This window comes from Simochromis diagramma, unplaced genomic scaffold, assembly GCF_900408965.1.
Source record: "Simochromis diagramma unplaced genomic scaffold, fSimDia1.1 OVJJ01000359.1, whole genome shotgun sequence".
Classification (NCBI taxonomy): domain Eukaryota; kingdom Metazoa; phylum Chordata; class Actinopteri; order Cichliformes; family Cichlidae; genus Simochromis; species Simochromis diagramma.
The window spans coordinates 1-22,130 of record NW_024386747.1 but is presented as its reverse complement, the minus strand read 5'-3'; the positions used below and the strand labels follow the sequence as shown (position 1 = coordinate 22,130).

Genomic DNA, 22,130 nt, shown 5'->3' with positions numbered 1-22,130 from the left:
TGGAAAAGAAGAAAAAATGCTTCCGCTTCTTCTGGAGGAGGGACACTCCTGCTTTTTCTACTTTTTCTACTTTTTCTACTGCTAATGTCACCTCGTCTGTTCCATCTTAATTTTCACCTCTCCTCTCTCTTTCTCTCCCTTTCTCTCCTGACACCTCTCCCTCCCCTGTCTCCCTTTAACTCCTATCACCTGTCCCATCTCCCTCCCCCCCCTCTCTCTTTTCACCCTCACCCCCCAACCAGTCCCGACAGTTGACTGCCCCCTCTAGAGCCTGGTTCTGTCATAGGTTTCTTCCTTTAAAGGGAGTTTTTCCTATCCACTGTCACACCTAGTGCTTGCTCAGAGGGGATTGTTGGGGTTTTCTCTCCTCAATCTCTTTCCTCCTTTCTATCCCTTTCCTTTACCTTCTTCTTTACAACCCCTCCCCCCCTTTCTATTTCCTCAATAATTTAATAATAAACACAATTAGCAAAATTTTAAAAAGTCAGATCAATGTCTTCATTCAAGAATGAATTGTCTTTGTCACGGGGTCATGTGTATTTTGTGTTTTCCTCGGGCTGGTGATCCTTGCAGTTGTTGAGCCCAAGAGTCCAGATTTTTAGTGTTTTAATCACATTTAGTGTTACATTTTAGATCACAACAAAAGGATATCCACAATTTAGGATTCAGGCATTTGTCTTTTTCAATATCATAATCATTCTATGATTGAGTCGGTTACAGAAGCAGCAGTTAGCAGCAATAACTTCAATTCATCAACATTTGCAAGCATTTCTTTATACACAGCATTTCTGTCAGGTTGAGGTCTGGACTTCCATGCAGTAGATTTGCTGCTGTGCTTGGGCTCATTATCCTGTTGCATGGCCTAATTTAGGAGAAGCTTTAGCTGTTGGACAGACGGCCTCACATTTGACTCTAGAAAACTTTGGCATACAGAGGAGTTCGTGGACTGCAAGGTGCTTATTGCTTGTGTCTGCAGAACAAGCTCAAATCACCACAATTGAACCAGCGTACTTGACAGTGGATTTGAGGTGTTTGTGCTGTGTTTGATTTTTGCTGAAGTTACTGCTGTGCATTATGACCAAACCTCCACTTTAGTCTCATCTTTTAAAAATATGTTGCTCCAGAAGCTTTCAAGGGCAAATTTGCAAACCTCAACTGAGTTGTTGTGTTCTCTTTAGAGACAAGAAGCTTTCTCCTGGCGGCCCTTCCAGACCAACCATACTTGTTTTGTCTTTTTCTAATTAAACTGTCTTGAACATTAACATTTAACATGCTGTTTAAGGCCTGTAGAGGCTCAGATGCAGCTCTTGGGTATTGTGCAGTTTCTGTGAGCACTGAACAGTCTTTGTGGTGGATCTGAATGCTCCAGACTAGCAAACTTGCTCATGGTCAGTTAATCAAGTGCATAGAGCCCTGTGATGAATTTTCACATTTACTCTGTGAATCTTCATTCTTCTAGCTAGTCTTTACTCTTCTAGAAGCTTTCTTTGCTCAGACGTCTGCAGCATTGAATCTATGTCTTCTCCACTGCTATTCCAAACAAGGTGCTGATGCAGGGGTCATTAGCACAGTAAGATTTAAGTGCACAAAATGTTCACATCATAATAGTAATAATAATTAGAGGAGAGTATTATGTAGTCCAAGAAGTGTGTGGAGAAGTTTTCAGTGCAGAGGAGGGAACCATGGTGTTCAGGAGCCAAACTGCTTTGGGGGAAAATGCTATTGCACAATCTTGCCGACCTGCTCCTGATGACGCAGAGTCGTCTTCTGGATGGAAGTGTGGTAAACAGTTGATGGGAAGGGTGATGCGGGTCAGCCATGATGCTAGTGGCTTTCCCAGTGAGGTGTAAATATCCTGTAGACTGGGTAGAGAGCTGCCAATAACACGCTGTGCGGTCCACACAGGGCTCTGCGATTGGACGCATGACAGTTTTCATACCAGACTGTGATGCAGCGGGTTAGGATGCTCTGCATGGTACCTCTGTAGAAAGTATTAAAGATGGGTTTGGGGATGTGCACCTTCTTCAGTCGTCTCTTAAAATGCAGTCGCTGCTGAGCTCTTTTAGTCACTGATTTGGTGTTGCTGGTCCAGGACAGGTCCAGGGGCGGATCTAGAGAAATTTTTCCAGGCTGGCATGGAAATCAAATGGGGTGGCAAAATCAAAGCCTTGTTTTAAAGACATATGCAGGTGTTACATATGATTAATATACATTAAGCATATGTTTCATATAAATATGGTCTATAACTTAATTATTTTCTATAGCCCACATAATTAAACATTTCAGTTACATAAAATGTGTGTACAGCCTGTATAATAAATAAATATGTAACCAATAAGTATAAAATCCAGAAAGCTACACAACACTGGGCGGGGGCTCATTTCCAAACACAAGTCTAACTTAAGTTTCATACTGTTTTTGTTAGAAAAAAATCAAATTGTACTGACGACTACTACTGCCAGAAAGCTGCACTGTCACAAACAATTATTGAAACCTCATTTTTCATGATTTGTTGGGTCAATATTCTGAGGTCCAAAATATAATTGGCCATTTTCGGCTGCTTTTGATTGTTGTTGTTTTTTTTTACCTTGTCTTTCTTGGTATCATTCTTTTCAGCACAACCTCACACGTCCAAATTTACAGTTATTAAAACAACTGGTCTGAAATCACACAAACACATAAAACCCTAGTAGTAGTTATATTTTCTCTTTACTATAAAAACCACAGACATGTTTAGTAAATTATTTTCATAACTTGAAATGCAAATATAAGTGGTAATTTTTTTTAAATTAAAATTAAACAAAAGTTTTGTAAATAATAAAGTTATATACAACTATTCATCTAAAAATGCAGGCAATGCATCTGGGGTTCTTATTTTTATTTTTTTTGCACAGCCATTTTAAAAATACTACAACAATCAGGTGTCACAATAAGACGCCCCACAAATTATTTGTGCCAGTAAAAAAAAAAAAAGTCAACCACAAGACAGAGAAGAACATCACAGGGAGAAACCCTGCAGGCCTGACAGCAGGTGTATCGCTCATTCTGTTTTCCACCTGGAGACAGTGTTCACACGGCATTCTGCCTGTGTAACTTGTGTAACTACACAAGTTAACACAATTCAATTCAATTCAACTTTATTTATATAGCGCCAAATCACAACATAAGTCGCCTCAAGGTGCTTCATAGGTACAGAGAAAAACCCAACAATCATATGACCCCCTATGAGCAAGCACTTGGGCGACAGTGGGAAGGAAAAACTCCCTTTTAACAGGAAGAAACCTCCAGCAGAACCAGGCTCAGGGAGGGGCGGGGCCATCTGCTGCAACCGGTTGGGGTGAGAGAAGGAAAACAGGATAAAAGACATGCTGTGGAAGAGAGACAGAGGTTAATAACAGATATGATTCAATGCAGAGAGGTCTGTTAACTCATACTGAGTGAGAAAGGAGACTGGAAAGGAAAAACTCAATGCATCATGGGAATCCCCGGCAGCCTACGTCTATTGCAGCATAACTAAGGGAGGATTCAGGGTCACCTGGTCCAGCCCTAACTATATGCTTTAGCAAAGAGGAAAGTTTTAAGCCTAATCTTGAAAGTAGAGATAGTGTTTGTCTCCTGAATCCAAACTGGAAGCTGGTTCCACAGAAGAGGGGCTGTAGTCGCAAATTTTGAAGCCATCCTGATAATCTTCTTCCACCAACGATGTGGAGGTCCAACCCTTTTAGATCCAATTAAAATCAAGACACTCAAAAAGATGCTCTGTAAAAGAGTAGAAAAAATAGATACAGACATGTGCTGCATGAAAGACGTTAGGGAAGGTTAGTTAGCTGGAGAGCGAGTTATGCAGGAGAACTCTCAGCAGCATTAACTGCCCTGTTACTGCACCACCTTAATAAACCATGATGAAGCAAACTGTCTTGTGCTTAAGACTCTACATGAAAGTTAAAATATATATGTTCAGTGCACATAGATATATAGTGTATATAGTTACATAGTTATACATATCACACAAAAATCCACCACATTTCCTCTTGTGGTACCTGGAGGTACCACCTAAAAAGACCCAATGACTAAAGAAGAACAAAAATCGTGAAAACGAATGCGTGCGCTGTTTTTTTGCTAACATACTTTAAAGCAAGCTCTAAATAGAATATAAGAATTTGTATAAAGATCCCACACAGTTGTTGCTCAATTGAATAAACCCCAGAAACCTCATAGTCATCAACATAACATTCTTCCAACGCTTCATTTCTCTGAGTCAATTAATTTAAGACTAATTGATTCCTCTTCATTTGCAAATCATACTACACAGTATCCTTATCAGAATACTCAAGAAACTTAAAACTAGCCTAATTACAGTAAAATGAAAGTAAGGCATGAAACACATCAGCAGAGACACATAATACATACACGGATTACACAACACCATATGTGACATTAAAAATAATACAATAAAACAATTAATTCACAATTTTGGATTTCATCTTGGTCAGGTTCAACTTCTTTTTCTGAACAACTTCTCAGTGTGGGCTTTGAAATATTCTTTGACCATCACTTCATCTTCTTCATCCAACATAAACCCACCAAGAGCATTCTCTTTGTGGGCCGGTACTGCTCACCCGAGTAAACACGAGCTGACATTGACATGAATTAAACATAAAACATTATATACAGTATAAGATTTTGTAAGGTAAACCTAGTTCATACAAATGAAGTAAAGAAAAGTTATTAAAACAAAACGTGCCTTGCTGTTTATTCTTTCAGTGTCCCACAGTAGCACATTTCCTGCTAGGAAAATGTCAGAAGTCACATCATTTCTGTAAATTGGGAAGTAACTGTAATACATCAAGTCACCTCTGTCTCTTGTTACCAGGACTTTTTAAACTGAATGGTACAACATGGAAAGAGGCCGTACACAAGAGTTTAGCTTTGAGCTCAATATGCGATGATCCTTTCAGCCATGACATTTCTGACATGGGAAACCAGGGAATTTGATTAGAAGATGGTGAAGGATTTTCTTTTCAGTTAGAAACTGGATTTGTGTAACATGGTGGTGAAAAGCCCCCAAAGAAAGCAGCATATGATCAGTCGCTATATTGCATTTAATACAAACGTCCTTCGTGTATCCTTTGAATACAGAACAGATCATTTCTGATATCTATGAGTAAACCCAACGAGCACGTGTCCCAAAAGACCCCACAGTGTTTTTATCTGGCTTTTCCCTGACAGTTAGTGGACACTGACAGATGTGTGCTGAATATGAAAGGAAACAAAAGAACTAAAGAAGGTTTGCAGGGTTAAAAACAAGAACTACATGAAGGTTGTTTCATCCTGCTGTAACTTATGACAGAAGCATCTTTTGTTTGTTTTATTATTTATTTACACAAAGACAGATGTTGAAATAACAGGAGTAACAGTTTCATTCAATTGAAATCGGTCCAATAGTCTATAAGTGAAATTATTGTTTTTCATTAGTTGGCAAAAGATGGGGGTTGTTGACTGCAATTCAGTGAATGCAACAGGGGAGGACGCCAGTTTGGATGGAGGGGAATCAGCAGGACAGATGAGATTTTGTTTAGGAGTCGAGTAGTTGTGTGAATGAGGAGAGGAGAGCACATTAGACTGCTGAGAGACGGGGAGGTAGTCAAGCACTGACCACATGTCTTCTTGGATTTCAGCAAAACAGATGGGCTCATCTCGGTCTTGAAATAATTCAACTCGGGGTTGAACTGATGCAGTTTGAGAGGCATCTACAGGAGAGGCAGGGGTGGGTGAGGGCTGCTGAGACTGCGCAGTGATGGGGAGGGGGTCGAGCTCTTCCAGCACTGACAGCAGTTCTTCCTCACTGTCTGCGACAAAGGCTTCCTCTGTCTGGAACTGAAGGGCTGCAACAGGGGAGTCCAATGAGGTGTCCTCAGGGAAATTCATGTGAGAGGCAGGGGAGACCTGATTTTCTTGACAGAGAGGTGTGTAGGGTGATGCCTGTGTGTTTGGCAGTTGCAAACACACTGGCTGCTGGCGAGGCACGCTGCTGTCATCTGGCTTTGTCTGTGGCTGCTCATGTGGCTCTGTCAGAAATGAATGAGAAGAAGAAGATGGCTGTGACTCAGCTGGCCTCATACGCAAGTTGTTGGCTTGTTGAGCTTCTTCTTCATGTACAGATGCAGGTTCTGCAACGCAAACAAAAATACATTAAGTCTTCTTTTTTTCAACACATTTTTGTCTCGTTTTCATCACATTTCTTATGTAAGATGCTGTGATACCAAGAAATCTTCTTTCACCTTTTCTAAGTCTGATTCTCTTCCTCTTCTTGCCCTGAAAACAAACACAGAGTTTTCATTAGCTGATACAAACTCTGTGCAGTGACTGTTTCATCATTCAGTGCAGTGATGCACACATGTATGAACTGCATGTTGGCACTTTGGACATACATAGTTTTCTTTGGTCGACCAGGCTGGATGCTCTTTGGCATGATTCTGTCTTTCTGTTTCAGCCTGCTTGAAATATCTGGCTTTCTGGTCGTTTGAAAGCGACTTCCACTGTGGACAGAAGATCATAAGAACACACTGTGAGCACTGCTACTACACATAACTACAGGACAGCTGGGACACATGCAAAAACATGAGCAGACAACATTAACAGATGCATTAATGTATGCAGAGTTACACACTTACTCTCTGTCCCACCACTGCATTTACGGCTGCACTTCCAGGGATGTTGAGTTCAGCAATGACCTTTGGCCTCTGCTCTTTGAGATAGAGCATGAAGGCATTTGGCGGCTTCTTGACGTATGGCCCATCTTCATCCTGAATGTGTTCACTGACAGGTGTTGCCAGCTTTGGTGGCTCGTCTCCCGCTCAAAGAGGACAAAAAAGAGAACAATACAGTGTTCAGCTGCCTGGCTGTGCTTTACACACAGCCCTGCTCTGGTACACCCACTATGCCGGCCTTTGTACACTCTCTCCATCTAATGATAGAGAGGAAGGATACATTCACTACTTCTAGCCTCCACTATTCAAATTCAGTATTTTCACAGCGTCCTAAAAGCTTCCTGAAAAGCCTTTACACTGTTTTCCAAAACGTTGCATCCAGAGCACAGTCAGGGACTGGAAGGAGAGAGTATATTTCCCCCATATGGACTTCTCTCTTCATTGGCTCCCAATTAAATCCCAAATAAAAATCCAAATACTTGCCCTCAACCACAAGGTCTTGAATAATCACCCCCAATTTTGTCTACAAGATCTCACAGTGCCATATCATCCCAACAGAGTGCTTTGCTCTCAGACTGCTGGCTTCCGAGGGGATTTAAAAGTACAATGGAAGGCAGAGCCATCACTTTTCAGGCCCCTCTCTGTGGAACCAGCTCCCACTTTGTATTCGGGACACAGACACTTGCTCTCATTTTTTTAATTAAGCATAAAACCTTTTTGCCAAAGTCCAATAACTTGAGAGAGGAGCCAAAGACGTCCTCGTCCCAGATTCGTCCTAAAACAGATTCACACCTATTCTCACCTTGTCTGCTGTGACCTGAAGAACTCGCGTGACCATTGTGACTCTCATGGTGCTAAAAATCACACAAGAGTTTAAATGCGTGAGATGCCACACTTGAGTAGCAAAGAAGCTTAGCTGATGAGATTAAATGTGCAGTTGCATGAGAGCACTAGTCTTTTTAGTGATCCACCTTTTGACCAGTTTAGAACCTGACAAGCGAGTAATCACAATGCCCACCTTGTTAATTGTCCTGAAAAGCTTTATAAGCCGGACAATGAATCAGTGATCTTGCAGACTTTCACAGCGATGGTGGTATAGTGGCGAGCATAGCTGCTTTCCAAGCAGTTGACCCGGGTTCGATTCCCGGCCATCGCAGTTGCTGTTCACGCATGTGGGCTGCGTACTGTTTTACAGTAAAAACGTTCTCCGCTCTTTCTGCAAAGGCTTACAATGTCAGGCCAGGTGCATTCTTCCTCGGCCTCGCTGCTACCGTTTGCTGTGGAAAGACACTGTTCACACAGGCTTTCAGTTCTCATCACTTCATAGCTATACCTTCTTACATGACACTGGGATTGGACACGCTACTCCTTCATAAAGACACCCAGTCCCACTTTAAATATTGTGCTGAATGTTTGGAATGAAGATAACATTTTACTAACCATGTACTGATCAGCTCTTTGGAAGACTTATGTCTTTCAAGTATGTAGTTCCAAAACCAAATGTGGTTGTTGTGATTCGAGAAGAAGCCACGGCATGGAGATCACCTGAGAAGGTGCCAGGAGAAAGAGCCAGGCCTTTGCTTGTGAAAATAGAGCACGCAGAAGCAATGGACCCAACTATGTCCTTACAAAATTAGGCACATATTCAGTAAACATTTCATCCTTCCTTGGTCTATTAGCCACCCCAGACGTTCCCCCGTGTAGTCGTCCAGGATCCAGTCTGAGTACCGCCAATGACTGATGCGTCTGACAAATGCTGATTGCTTTGCAAGAGGATCGGGATTGGAGGGACAGCGGATTTCACCGGGAATGGGACAACAGCAGAAATAGCTTCAAACATTACTGCATGAAAAGCACAAAGAGTGGACACGTTTCATTGTTTGGAACACTGCTTTTCACTTCAGCTCTTTGCATGTAAAAACTTTGCTCTTCTCCACAGCTGGCTGATGGACACGCAAAAGCTCAAGCAAGAGTGGCCACAGACCCACTATGCCGGCCTTTGTACACTCTCTCCATCCAATGATAGAGAGGAAGGATACATTCACTACTTCTAGCCTCCACTATTCAAATTCAGTATTTTCACAGCGTCCTAAAAGCTTCCTGAAAAGCCTTTACACTATTTTCCAAAACGCTGCTGTGCTGCCCCTTTAATCCTCCTCAGTTCCCTCAGTTTGAGATCCTTCCTGGGCTTGGTGTCATGGTACTCCAAGTTTTGCCAAACTTTGCAACTGTTGTAGCCCCTATGTGTGCCTGTGCTAACGACAAGAACACTTTCACATGGACTTCAGGTGCACAAGCGAGCTTTGAAGAAGAAAAAAAACTCCTGGTGAATAGTCCTGCACTGGCACTGTTTGACCCTGCCTTGCGTGTTGTGATCTCTACTGATGCAAGTGACTATGGGCTTGGTGCTGTATTTGCTCAAGTGCAACCTGATGGCACAGAAAAACCTGTGGCGTTTGCTTCCCGCACACTGTCTGCAACAGAACAAAACTACTCAACTGTTGAAAAAGAAGCTTATGCTTGTGTGTGGGCTGCAGAGAAATGGAGAACGTATTTGTGGGGCCGACGTTTCACTCTGCGGACAGACCACCAAGCTCTGACAACGCTGCTGAGCACCAAAGGGTTTAATAGGGCTGGCATGCGCATCGCCCGCTGGTCTGCCCGCCTCCTGTGTTTTGACTATGATGTTATTTACCGCCCAGGTTCTCAGAACTATACAGCTGACTGTCTCTCTCGCCTGCCCCTGCCTGTTTCTTCCCATCCCACATCGGATGCAGATCATGAAATGGTAGCCCAAGTTTCTGCTGCCATGTCCTCACTTCCAGTTGCGGACTTTGACTCTGCCTATTCAACTTGCCCTGAACTGGTTGCTTTGCGTTCACAAATACAAAGTGGCTGGCCTGCCTCAATCAAAGCACTTGATGTCACGCTTGCACCTTACTACAAAATCCGTAATGAACTCTCAACCCTAAGTGATTTTGTTCTCAGAGGCTCGAGGCTCATTGCACCACTTTCAGTGAGACCTAAACTGATTGCACTGGCACATGAAAGTCACCATTGTGCGCACAAAACAAAGATTAAGAGATCTCTACTGGTGGCCAAAAATGGACTCGCAAGTTCAGTCTGCCATAACCTCATGCCTCCTTTGCCAGTCCAATGACAAAACTGCACATACTAATCCTGCTCCTCTCCAACCCATCCCACTGCCTGATGGACCGTGGAAAAAACTTGGTCTTGAGAGTGTGAGGATAAGGAAACCCCACCATGTTCCCAAAGGACATCCCAGATTTACCCCTCCTGTAACAGTAACAAAAGCCAAAGGCTTGAATGCCTTCTTACTGAGTGATGGAAAGAGTTGGAATGCCACTCATCTAGCACGCTGTCGCCCAGTGACTGAAAAGAACGCTGACACTGCTAGGCTGCACCACACTCAGACTGGCTCACCTACTGCCAGAAGACTGCCACGCGTCAAGTACAAGCCTCGCTGGCACAAAGACTATATTGTACCATAATAGGTTGCTTGAAAAAGAACATTAGAGAAATGTTATTACTTGTTCTATCTTGAGTTTAAAAAGAACTGATTTTCTGCCACCAATGCACTAAGAAAAAATTGTCATGGAAAAACTGGAATAATAATTTCTTTTCATTTTACGTAGGAGTGCAATATAGTTTCAGGCTTATTAAGCTTTGCTAGTTGTAGTATTCTGATGGTATAACTATTGCGACATTTAAGTTCACAAGTGTATGTGTGACTTGCTAAACAGTGAATTACTTTATTTCTGTACTAGGCTATTTGGTGAACTCTTTTCATAAAGAGAGAGGAGATGTTGTCCTGTAATGATCGTACCATATTGCACCACTAGAGGGTGGTGTCGTGAAATAAGAGTAAAGTGGAGTTGGAAAAGTTTTAGAGTTAGAGTATAGTTAGATGGCTAACTGATAACTTGTTGTGTCTCCCTGTTACCTCTACGATGTAAAGTCTGTGCTGAATTCATTAAAGAGCACTGTTCCTTTATGAGGACTGGTTTATTACCGGCCGCTACTACACTATTCTTTAAGGATGTCTGCATTTCACACAACTGTCTAATAGGATAAAATAATTGACATTGTATACCCAAAGGTCAAGTCTGGATAAACCTGTATATGATCTCCAACTTGAGTGCAAAGCCAAGGCATATAATTGTGGTGTGTTGCTCTAATTTGTTTCCTCTCTGTGCAGGGGGATGACTGAAGGGATCACCTTGCTAATCCTTGCTGTCCAAACTGGCCTCATTGAGCTGCAGGTCATCCACAGAGCCTTCCTCCTCTCTATCATCCTCTTTATTGTTGTTGCTTCCATCCTGCAGTCCATGCTGGAGATAGCTGAGTCCTAGCCCTGGGAGCATCTAGAGGCAATTAAGATAATATACCAAAGACTTTTTTCATGTGTTTATTGTTAAGAAAACTCTGTGTCCCACTGTTTGTTTTATTTTTTACTGATCATAAACAACTATTAATAACTATGGGTAGTTAGTTAATTATCACAGAATTCATTATCTATGGTCATCAGTACAACTCATGCTAACATCATAAGTTAAGTAATACTACGGTGTACTGTCCTTCTTTCTTCATTCTTAAACAGGCAGTTTGTCTTTTTGACATCAATAAATGTAATCTGACTGAATGTGTGTTTGCAAAGCCTGTTATCAACCTGACTGCTTTCTCATACGCTGGTTTTGCTGCCCGTCCCGTAGGAGTTTGTGGAAGCACTTCCGTGCAGTTTCTCTCTGTCCCTTCCTGCTGATCTTTCCAGCGTACATGGCTTTTATGATCTGCCAGTTCTTCCACATGGACGTCTGGCTTCTCATCATCATCTCCTCCTCAATCCTCACCTCTCTCCAGGTAACACACAACCGCATCGCAGTGTGCAAAAACATTAAATTAAATAGTTTAAACTTGCTCTACCCAAACAGTTCAGGCCAATAATAATTAAACATGTATATTTGCTTGTTTTTTAATTCCATAATAACTCTGAAACACTCTACCGCCAGGTGCTTGGCACTCTGTTGACCTGTTGTTCTCTTCATGGTGGAGGAGTTTCGTAAAGCTCCAGTGGAGAACATGGATGAAGTCATATATTGTGTAAATGGGACGTACAGATTGCTGGAGTTTCTGGTATGTGTCACACACACGTACAGCAACTCTTTGCTAAGTTCTGACTGTAAACCAACACTGTCATGTAATGCATCAGCACTGTCTCTGCCTCACTGTCAGTGATTTGTTACCTCACCAGGTTGCGGTGTGCTGTGGTGTATCAGAGACTGTATTTGGCGAGTGGAGTGTGATGGGAAGCACCATCATCTTGGTCCACTCATACTATAACGTCTGGCTCAGAGCCGAGCTGGGCTGGCAGAGCTTCCTGCTCAGGAGAGATGCTGTAAACAAGATAAAAAGCCTCCCCACAGCTAGCAATACACAGCTGGAGCAGTATAACGACATCTGTGGTATACCTTGTGTGTCACCTCTGACACCAACAACTGCAGCAAGCGTTTGGTGCTAGAGGTCACATTTTGAGTTTGTGAAGATATTTAAGGTAGACACACGTAATTAGCGGCAGCTGTGTTGTTGATCGGGAGGAAGCAAACAGTTTGTGATCGCTGCGCTGCTGTTAAATCCTGGAAATAAAGAATCTGAAGGACAAGATGAGTAAGGCTGGAGTTATTGGACTGTATCAAGTTTAATAACTTCATGCATACCAGTGACATCGCGTCACCCCCGCCAACGAACACCCCAGTGGCTTCAAGCCTGGGCTTAGCCTCTACAGGAGAGGTTTCAGCCATGTGTGTCCATCACAAGCCCACCACCATGATCTCAGGCCTTGAGGCAACAATCACGAAAACTAATCTTAACTGAGAGTGTTGGATGTCCTCATTGTTGCAGAGCACATGGACAGCATACTCACCTGGTTCTGTGGGCCAGCAGCACATGTCACACCATCCATCACCCTTGTCATCACATTCAATCTTGGTCTGAGAGAAACCTGAAGACAGAAACGTTCAATGATAAAAACACACAGTGGAATAAAATTGTGAGAAGTCATCAGTTGATGCAGTTTAAGGACACTTGTTGTTCTGTGCAGTCTCACCTGGAGCTCACGCTTCTAGTTCATGCCATCATCACCAAAGATTCTTCAATTAATAGTTTAAAGATGTCCATGAATGCACTGCTAACTGCCAACTGCATCATCCATCATACAAAATGTAATCAAATGGAAAAGTCTGTTTTTAAAACTTGTTTTATTAGTTTGAATCTTTTTACTTTATGCATCAAGCAAAAATTAAATTATATGCAACATCCTGACTAGAAGAAATTTGTGGAAGAATCCGCGAGTCTCTCTGTGAATTTCCAATCCCGTAGTAGCGTACTCGGTGCTTGCTCTGAAGTTAAGGGTTTTTTCGCTGTAAAAAGAAGTTTCTAAAAGTTTTTGTCACTTTTTACGGAATCAAACTCAAAGTAAGCTCAGTACTTCCACGCTTTAAACGCTGCACGGTCATACTCTCTCTGCACTCCTCCATAGATTATCCATTGTTGATCTGCACACAGCTGTTATTGTCATGAGGCACTCTGGCAAAAATATTACGGTTTTAGTAACGCAGTAACGCAGCGTGCTTACGGGAAAGTAACAGTAATCTAATTACCTTTTTTGCAATAGTAATCCCTTACATTACTCGTTACTTGAAAAAAGTAATTGGATTACAGTAACGCTTTACCCCGCGTTACTGCCCATCTCTGGCTGTGAAACACTAATGAAAAATGATTAACTCAAGTTTTTGCTGCTAAAGTTGGTTCCATCAGCTGCTGAATCACAGGATGTACTTGGTTATAGTCATTTGTGCATTTTGGGTTGCTTTAAATAAATAATGATGTGTTGTAATCATCCAGATCTAGAAGCTTAAACTGCTTTTTCACGTGTCTGTAAATGAATTTCTTTCTTATCATTGGTGTCGGCTTCTGATTTGTCTGTTGTCAAGGTCTCACCTCAGTGTGATTCCTCACGTTTTGTCATGATTAAAGGATGAATGTGAACACAGCTTCAGTGTAAATGTGAATGAAAAAAAAAGAGAAAGGAGAAAAAGGAGGAGCCCGGAGCTTCGTCTTTCGCTCGGCCTACCCCGCTATAGCAGACGGACCGTCAGAGACTCGAACTTGGCCGTTAAACTCTGAGGTCTGAATGCTGGCCTCTTAAGGCTGTGCACCACACAGCCGGCCAGAAGAAAATAGAAAAAAAGGACATTTATCTTCTGTTGCTCAACAATTTTTTTCGTTTTTTTTTAAATCTATTTAGCTTGTTGTGCAGTATTGTTGCTGTAAACAGTGTTGCTGTAAACAGTGTGTCACGTTACTTGAAAAAAGTAATCGGATTACAGTAACGCGTGGGCAGTTAACATCTCTGTTAACTAGTCATGATAGAAGCCAATATTTCTGTCCTAACATGGTCTGAATATGTTTCACTACAAGCTAACATTTACAGCATGACTTTAAGCTAGCACCATAAAGACAGTAAAAGACACTGTAATATGTAGAAATGCATGTGAAAAGTGTTATATTAGCAGTGGCTGTGCTACTCCACACAGCCACTTTAACATTACTGACACTGTGTTTCTTACCTGTAAACAGCGGGTCTTGTGTGATAAAAGCTTGTGCAGAAAGTAGCAGGTGTAGACTGGCCCATAGCACTGTGTGAAGTGATAAGATGTGAAAGGACATATATAGGGTACCTTAAAGGGCGCCTTAAAAGTGTTTCCCTGAGCTTTTACTTGCAGCTTGATGTCTAAATAAAAATAAATAAATGTAAATAAATGTGAATGAAAAAAAGAGAAAGGAGAAAAAGGAGGAGCCCGGAGCTTCGTCTTTCGCTCGGCCTACCCCGCTATAGCAGACAGACCGTCAGAGACTCGAACTTGGCCGTTAAACTCTGGGGTCTGAATGCTGGCCTCTTAAGGCTGTGCACCACACAGCCGGCCAGAAGAAAATAGAAAAAAAAGGACATTTATCTTCTGTTGCTCAACAAATTTTTTTTTCGTTTTTTTAAAATCTATTTAGCTTGTTGTGCAGCATTGTTCCACACAAATGACACATGGAAACCTAGCTATTTCTTTATTGGCTTTCACAAAATGGGACTGCCAATGTTGGAGGTGTTATTGCACCAAAGTCTTCCTGCTAGCCGGAAACCTGCTGGCAGCGCCACTATGTTCTCAGCACACTCTTCAGCGTCAGCTTTGTTGCCTGTTTTCGGCACACCTACCTAGTCCCACTCATCCACTTTATCTGCTCATGGCAGATTTACCCACACTGAGCACTCCTTGGATTAAGGTAAATTGAAGCAGGTGATTATAAAAAAGACACACAGTTTATCATCTTATCCTTGTGCAACAGCTAAAAGCACTCTGTTCATTTGTTTGCTAGATTAGCCGCTAGCATACACACACTGTGTTAGAGGCTTGTTGCTAGCTAGTTAGCGATGCTACACACCTGTTACTGTGTATTTTTCAATGATTCAGCACTCCTTGGATTTTTAGACAGTAATGAGATCATGTGCACACTCCACAGAGGTCCAGAGTCCAAATGTGACCTCTAGCACCAAACGCTTGCTGCAGTTGTTGGTGTCAGAGGTGACACACAAGGTATCAGGTTTTCTGTGTGATTACTTTTTCATATAGGACCAAGTATGTTTGGATAGCGTTTTGCCCTTGAAAACTGCCGTTGAATATTAGACATTGTTGTCTAATGTTATAAATGTATTGATGTGAAAGGTGTAAGTGTGACAAATATGGAATAAGATAGGAAATGAGAAAGGAGGCAAATACTTGTTCACAGGGCTATAGTCTGTAAACGGTCTTCTTTTGGCTATAGTAGATCTTTTACTTGTTCCTTTTTTAATTGTTTGTTAAAATAGTTTTTTCGATCATATTGAGTATAGAGGAATGCAACTGTGAGCTTTAGCAATTATCCCGCTTCAACAGGACCGTGATCCTGATGTGTGAGACAGCAGGGTGCTGCCACTGGTGTTGTAATGTGTGATTTAGTTCCTCCTAACATTTCAGTTTGCTTCCAGTATCTATCCTCTGTGATTACTGGCTCTTTAGACAGATTTAATAGAAGTGTGTGAGCTATTGGCTCAGTATAAAGGGTCAGTACTGTTTTCATGTCACCTATCCATCCTCCATTTAGTCACCCAAAGCATGTAGTAAATACTGCTCACTTTTATTCATCTTCTCTTAAATCCAGACAAATTCCCACTTGTTAACGTTGTGTGTGTGTGTGTGTGTGTGTGTGTGTGTGTGTGTGTGTGTGTGTGCCAGTTGCAGCCTCCAAGTTGAACACCATCACCAAATCCATCCTGGGTCAGTGTGTCAGCAAGTACGACCTGCTGGTCTGGTTTGAGATCAGCGAGCTGGAGCCCACTGGAGAGTGAGTATCCACCTGGAGTGTTATATTCACGCACAAGCTTTAAAGGAACCATAAAAATGATCTCCAGGAAGAATATTATAAGTTGGGATGTTGTGTCACCTCCTCCCTCCATGCACAGGTACATCCCAGCCATCGTGGATCACAGTGGAGGCCTGCCCTGTCATGGTACCTACCTGCTGCACCAGGTACAGGATTGGTGCACATGTTGTTTCCTTATTACTCACACAGTGGTAACTGCTTCCTTTGTACACAGTTGAATATCTTCTTTTAAAGCGTAATGTTGCTCTAGCTGTGCTCACTGTGATCCTGAGCTCCTGTTATGTTTGCTGCAGGGGATCCAGCGGAGGATCACAGTGACCCTCATCCACGAGAAGGGCAGCGAGCTCCATTGGAAAGATGTTCGTGAGCTGGTTGTAGGTGAGCAGCCTGCCTTTAGGGTCTAGTCGTGCTATACCTCTGTGTAGAAAACAAAACCCCAAAGCACCGAAACAATGTTTTATAGTGTTTGTGTGCTTTTGATAGAGGAAGACAGGACAGAACATCATTAAAGGGATTTGACTTTGTGAGATCACCCTGAAAACGCACCACTCGGTTCACTCTGAGATATTTTCAGTCTGGAAAGATGAATCTGTCGGGCTTCAGGCTGCTTCTCACTTTAAGCAGTTCATGCTGTAGCTGATGGACCAAAAATGACATTTGATATTTTAGACATTCAGCTGCTGACTCTGAAGCCAACAGGCTCTTGAGTGTGGATGATTGTGTTGGTACTGGATGCTGTGATCAAACAGCTGTTCTGATCTGTCTTCATTCATGCCTGTTGTTATTAAGCCTCCTAAGCTCCAAACCAGTAAAAGCAATCTTTGGAGGCAACACCCTTTTTAGTACTTTGCTGTATTTGTTTGTGATTGTGTGACACTGAACCACAGTGTATATCCTCTGTAACACTCGGACGTTTCCAGATCAGTGTTTCCCCCTCAGCTGTTTCTCACTATAGAGTCTTTCCTCTGTAACAATGAGGCACCAGCAGAGCATATCTGGCTCCCAGACTGTGGCTGATAGTGCCCCCTGCTGGGGCGATCGTGGCTCAAGAGTTGGGAGTTCGCCTTGTAATCGGAAGGTTGCCGGTTCGAGCCCCGGCTTGGACAGTCTTGGTCGTTGTGTCCTTGGGCAAGACACTTCACCCGTTGCCTACTGGTGGTGGTCAGAGGGCCCGGTGGCGCCAGTGTCCGGCAGCCTCGCCTCTGTCAGTGCGCCCCAGGGTGGCTGTGGCTACAATGTAGCTTGCCATCACCAGTGTGTGAATGTGTGCGTGAATGGGTGGATGACTGGATATGTGAGCTCTCAGGTTTTATGTATCAGGACATAATTAAAAACAATCAGGTCCTTAGTAGGTCTTAATATGAGGTAAATATAAAACATGAAGTGTTTGTGAGGTTCATCTGCAGCACCTTTGTCTCTGTGAAATGTTTGCTAATTTAACATTTTCCCTCCTAAACAGGAAGGAGTTTGTGGAGGCCTATGTGAATCATGCCTTCAACACATCAGTGGAGAGTCTGTTCCAGGAGTTCAAGCGAGGCTTCTTCCTGGTGTGTGAGCAGGATTTGGTGAGGCTGTTTCGACCAGAGGAGCTGCAGGGAGTGCTGGTCGGCCAGGACGTGCATGACTGGGAAAAGTTCAGACAGGTACAGTCAGCCAAACAGACACAGGCTGTAGTTTCACAGCTGTCCTGTAGCACAATAACTGTGTACTGCATACTGCCAAAAGCATTCAGTCGGCTGCTTTAACACAAATATGAACTTGAGTCACATCTCAGTCTTAATCCAGACTTTTGTATGATAGTATAATATAATAGTCAGCCCACCCTTCGCAGCTATAACTGCTTCCACTCTTCTGGGAAAGCTTTCCACAAGGTTTAGGTGTGTTTATGGGAATTTTTTGACTATTCTTCCAGAGGTGCATTTATGGTGTCAGACACTGATGTTGGAGGAGAAGGCCTGGCTCACAGTTGCTGCTCTAATTCATCCCAAAGATGTTCTATCAGGTTGAGGTCAGGACTCTGTGCAGGCTAGTCCAGTTCTTCTACACCAAACTCACTCATCCATGTCTTTATGGACCTTGTATTGTGCACTGGTGCCCAGCCATGTGCACACATGCCCACACTTTACACTTGGCACAGTGCAGTCAGACAAGTACTTCTGGCAACCACCAAACCCTGACACATCCATCGGATTGCCAGTCAGAGAAGTGTGATTCGTCACTCCAGTAAACACATCTCCACTGCTTTAGAGTCCAGTGTTGAGATGCTTAAATCACTCCATCTGACGCTTTGCATTGTGTTTGTCAGTGTAAGGCTGGGATGCAGCTGCTCAGCCATGGAAACCAATGAAGTTTGGACATCTGTAACAACAGCAGACTGCAGATATTGGTGACTTAAGTGCACTATGAGCCTTAGCATCAGCTGACTCACTGTCATTTCCAATTACTTCCACTTTGTTATAATATCACTAACAGCTGACTACGGAATATTTAATAGCGAGGAAATTTCATGACTGGACTTGTTGCACTGGTGCATCCTATCACATTACCATGCTGGAATTCATTCAGTTCCTGAGAGCGACTCGTCCTTTCACACATGTTTGTAGAAGTAGTCTGCGTGCCTAGGTGCTTGATCTAATACACCTGTGTCCATGGAAGTGATTGGAACACATTAATTGAATGATTTGGATGGGTTAGGGAATACTTTTGGCAACATAGTGTATATGTGCCTGACCTTACAAACTCTATGATTATAACAGTCATTTTCACTGTTTTCAGAACACAAGTTATGGTTGGAGATATCATGACCGCCACCCCACCATACAGATGTTTTGGGAGGTATTTGATGAACTAACTGAAGAGCAGAGGAAAGATTTCCTTCGTAAGTACTTGCTGAAGCCTCCATTATGATATGTTACTGAAATCACACTGTATCATATAAAACATTAGATTTTTCTGCACTTTACCAAGATATATTAGAGAGCAGCATTGTTCTGATTAATATACTGTAAAGCTGCTTTTCAGCTCATTCCATTCAGTACAAATACCTGTAGATATGTGATGATTCCAAGTTTACATTACACTAATGGCAGGAAACTGCATACATGTGTCACCTTATACACATACCACATACTATAGAATTCAGTCCCCTTTGCTTTTTGCAGTCTTATTGCAATATATAAGTACTTTTAAGAGATGATGCAAGTACAGTTAAATGCATTCACTCCAGTAAAAATGCTTCTAACACAATGCTGTTGCAAGCAGCAGGTTTTCTTTTTCTGTTGTCGATGTAGATTAGATAGAACTTTATTAATCCCTCGGGTGGTTCCTCTGGGAAATTCAGTTTCCAGTATCAGGACACTGACAGAAGTTGCATATTACAGAGTTAGAATATCAGGACGGGACCAGGTTGGTGGGGGTCAAACAGCAGATCCAGTCGTGCAGTGATAATTCATATTTAATGCAGCAGATTTTGTTAGAAATGTGTAAACGATTGTATTCTAATCACATTGGCTAATTTTATATGCATATATAGAAAAAAGGTATTTTTATTATGTCAACAGTCCTCCAACAGCATCCAGGAAGTACTATCCTATTCCCATGCCTCTGTCCAAACCAGGCGAGTGTTTCCATGTCACTTCAATGTGTTCTTTGCCATCAATAATTTTATGTTGATTTTTTTTACATAAGCTGCCTCATGTGACCTTCCACTTTTTTCCCCTTGTCATTTCTCACCTCCTTTGGATATGTATGTATCTTTTATTTATATAATCCTCTTACCCAACTCTGTCCTCCTTTCTCTACTTTTCTACTTCAATCTCTCTCACCGTTCATCAGTATCGCACATCCAGACTATACCCGTAAGATGGAGTTGATCCGCTACCTTGTGAGCGGCTATGTAAACGGCAAAGTACTGGACACGCTGTCCGAGCACGCCAACTCCCTGGCGTCCTCTGCTGTGGCCATTCTGGAGGACGAGACTGACCAGCTCTCTCACTTCCCCTTCCTCCCAGTGGCCAGTGACCCTGTGCTAACTGTCCCCAAGCATCATGGTTGGTACAGTGGACTCTGTTGTAGCTAATGAGCCAGACATTTGATGCTGGTGCTGTAGTGATTAGAGTCGTGCTGTGCTCTTATAGTGCTCTGTGGCAGCAGGCAGTAGCACGGTAAAGCTCTGCTGTGGTTATGAGTGCTGCACCTTGCTGACATATCATTCACACCAAAAGAAGACGTGAATAGAGCAGTTTTCAAGTGTCATAACATTCCTTTCGATCATATTGAGTATAGAAGAATGCAACTGTGAGCTTTAGCGATTAGCCTGTTTCAACAGGACCGTGATCCCGATGTGTGAGACAGCAGGGTGCTGCCACTGGTGTTGTAATGTGTGATTTAGTTCCTCCTAACATTTCAGTTTGCTTCCAGTATCTTATCCTCTGTGATTACTGGCTCTTTAGACAGTATTTAATAGAAGATATGTGTGAGCTATTGGCTCAGTATAAAGGGTCAGTAGTGTTTTCATTTCACCTATCCCATCCTCCATTTAGTCACCCAAAGCATGTAGTAAATACTGCTCACTTTATTCATCTTCTCTTAAATCCAGACAAACCCACTGGTTAACGTTGACGTGTGTGGTGTGGTGTGTGTGTGTGTGTGTGTGTGGGGTGTGTGGTGTGGTGGGGGCGTGGTGTGTGGGTGTGTGTGTGTGTGTGGGTGGTGTGTGTGTGTGTGCGCGGTGTGGTGGTGCGTGTGTGTGTGGCGTGTGTGCGCGTGTGTGTGGTGCGTGGTGTGGGGCGCAGCGTGTGTGCAGGCGCGTGTGCGCGTGCGTGGGTGGTGGAGTTGTGCATTGCACTCCAATTGACACCAAACAATCCATCCTGGGTCAGTGTGTCAGCAAGTACGACCTGCTGGTCTGGTTTGAGATCAGCGAGCTGGAGCCCACTGGAGAGTGAGTATCCACCTGGAGTGTTATATTCACGCACAAGCTTTAAAGGAACCATAAAAATGATCTCCAGGAAGAATATTATAAGTTGGGATGTTGTGTCACCTCCTCCCTCCATGCACAGGTACATCCCAGCCATCGTGGATCACAGTGGAGGCCTGCCCTGTCATGGTACCTACCTGCTGCACCAGGTACAGGATTGGTGCACATGTTGTTTCCTTATTACTCACACAGTGGTAACTGCTTCCTTTGTACACAGTTGAATATCTTCTTTTAAAGCGTAATGTTGCTCTAGCTGTGCTCACTGTGATCCTGAGCTCCTGTTATGTTTGCTGCAGGGGATCCAGCGGAGGATCACAGTGACCCTCATCCACGAGAAGGGCAGCGAGCTCCATTGGAAAGATGTTCGTGAGCTGGTTGTAGGTGAGCAGCCTGCCTTTAGGGTCTAGTCGTGCTATACCTCTGTGTAGAAAACAAAACCCCAAAGCACCGAAACAATGTTTTATAGTGTTTGTGTGCTTTTGATAGAGGAAGACAGGACAGAACATCATTAAAGGGATTTGACTTTGTGAGATCACCCTGAAAACGCACCACTCGGTTCACTCTGAGATATTTTCAGTCTGGAAAGATGAATCTGTCGGGCTTCAGGCTGCTTCTCACTTTAAGCAGTTCATGCTGTAGCTGATGGACCAAAAATGACATTTGATATTTTAGACATTCAGCTGCTGACTCTGAAGCCAACAGGCTCTTGAGTGTGGATGATTGTGTTGGTACTGGATGCTGTGATCAAACAGCTGTTCTGATCTGTCTTCATTCATGCCTGTTGTTATTAAGCCTCCTAAGCTCCAAACCAGTAAAAGCAATCTTTGGAGGCAACACCCTTTTTAGTACTTTGCTGTATTTGTTTGTGATTGTGTGACACTGAACCACAGTGTATATCCTCTGTAACACTCAGACGTTTCCAGATCAGTGTTTTCCCCCTCAGCTGTTTTTTA

At 42.9% G+C, this 22,130-nt stretch overlaps 2 protein-coding genes, 3 long non-coding RNA genes and 1 other non-coding gene across 10 annotated transcripts in view; 4 read left to right on the top strand and 2 right to left on the bottom strand.

The window, feature by feature from the left end:
* The window catches only part of LOC120725229 (kinesin-like protein KIF1B), a 113,543-nt gene extending 98,829 nt beyond the window's left edge, over positions 1-14,714 (bottom strand). For both annotated transcript variants that reach the window (XM_040018033.1, XM_040018109.1), the window contains exon 1: positions 14,357-14,714. The gene's annotated coding sequence lies outside the window, so the exon portion shown is untranslated. The remainder of the gene's footprint in view (positions 1-14,356) is intronic.
* Positions 6,193-7,862, bottom strand: LOC120724913 (transcription factor 7-like 1-B). Its single transcript, XM_040017473.1, has 5 exons — positions 7,788-7,862; positions 7,513-7,564; positions 6,675-6,856; positions 6,432-6,539; positions 6,193-6,315 (listed from the first exon to the last, which is right to left on the bottom strand). The coding sequence occupies exons 1-5, from the start codon at positions 7,860-7,862 to the stop codon at positions 6,193-6,195; spliced, it is 540 nt and encodes a 179-aa protein (XP_039873407.1).
* Positions 7,795-7,866, top strand: trnag-ucc. The gene has a single exon. It is a non-coding gene; the product is annotated as a tRNA-Gly (tRNA).
* LOC120725699 lies at positions 9,953-12,841 on the top strand. Its single transcript, XR_005694199.1, has 2 exons — positions 9,953-11,591; positions 11,741-12,841. It is a non-coding gene; the product is annotated as an uncharacterized LOC120725699 (long non-coding RNA).
* Positions 14,715-14,927: 213 nt separating the features above from the next.
* LOC120724983 lies at positions 14,928-20,023 on the top strand. 4 transcript variants are annotated; one of them, XR_005694036.1, is made up of 7 exons: positions 14,928-15,062; positions 16,052-16,160; positions 16,279-16,345; positions 16,493-16,577; positions 17,659-17,842; positions 18,975-19,077; positions 19,760-20,023. It is a non-coding gene; the product is annotated as an uncharacterized LOC120724983 (long non-coding RNA). The 4 variants fall into 4 exon arrangements; XR_005694032.1 differs by lacking the exon at positions 19,760-20,023 and having other exon boundaries at positions 18,975-19,104; XR_005694034.1 differs by lacking the exon at positions 19,760-20,023 and having other exon boundaries at positions 14,928-15,076; positions 18,975-19,104.
* Positions 20,024-21,063: 1,040 nt separating this feature from the next.
* On the top strand, positions 21,064-22,062 carry LOC120724868. Its single transcript, XR_005694020.1, has 3 exons — positions 21,064-21,141; positions 21,260-21,326; positions 21,474-22,062. It is a non-coding gene; the product is annotated as an uncharacterized LOC120724868 (long non-coding RNA).
* The last annotated feature ends 68 nt before the right edge of the window (positions 22,063-22,130 follow it).

What these genes read in the sequence shown, in the direction of transcription:
- LOC120724913 (XM_040017473.1), bottom strand. Translation starts at nt 7,862, where the DNA reads ATGGCCGGGAATCGAACCCGGGTCAACTGCTTGGAAAGCAGCTATGCT. An exon ending in ATACCACCATCGCTGTGAAA is followed by an intron (nt 7,565 to 7,787) that starts GTCTGCAAGATC and finishes TGTGATTTTTAG; the next exon opens with CACCATGAGAGTCACAATGG. An exon ending in ATGCAGTGGTGGGACAGAGA is followed by an intron (nt 6,540 to 6,674) that starts GTAAGTGTGTAA and finishes TTCTGTCCACAG; the next exon opens with TGGAAGTCGCTTTCAAACGA.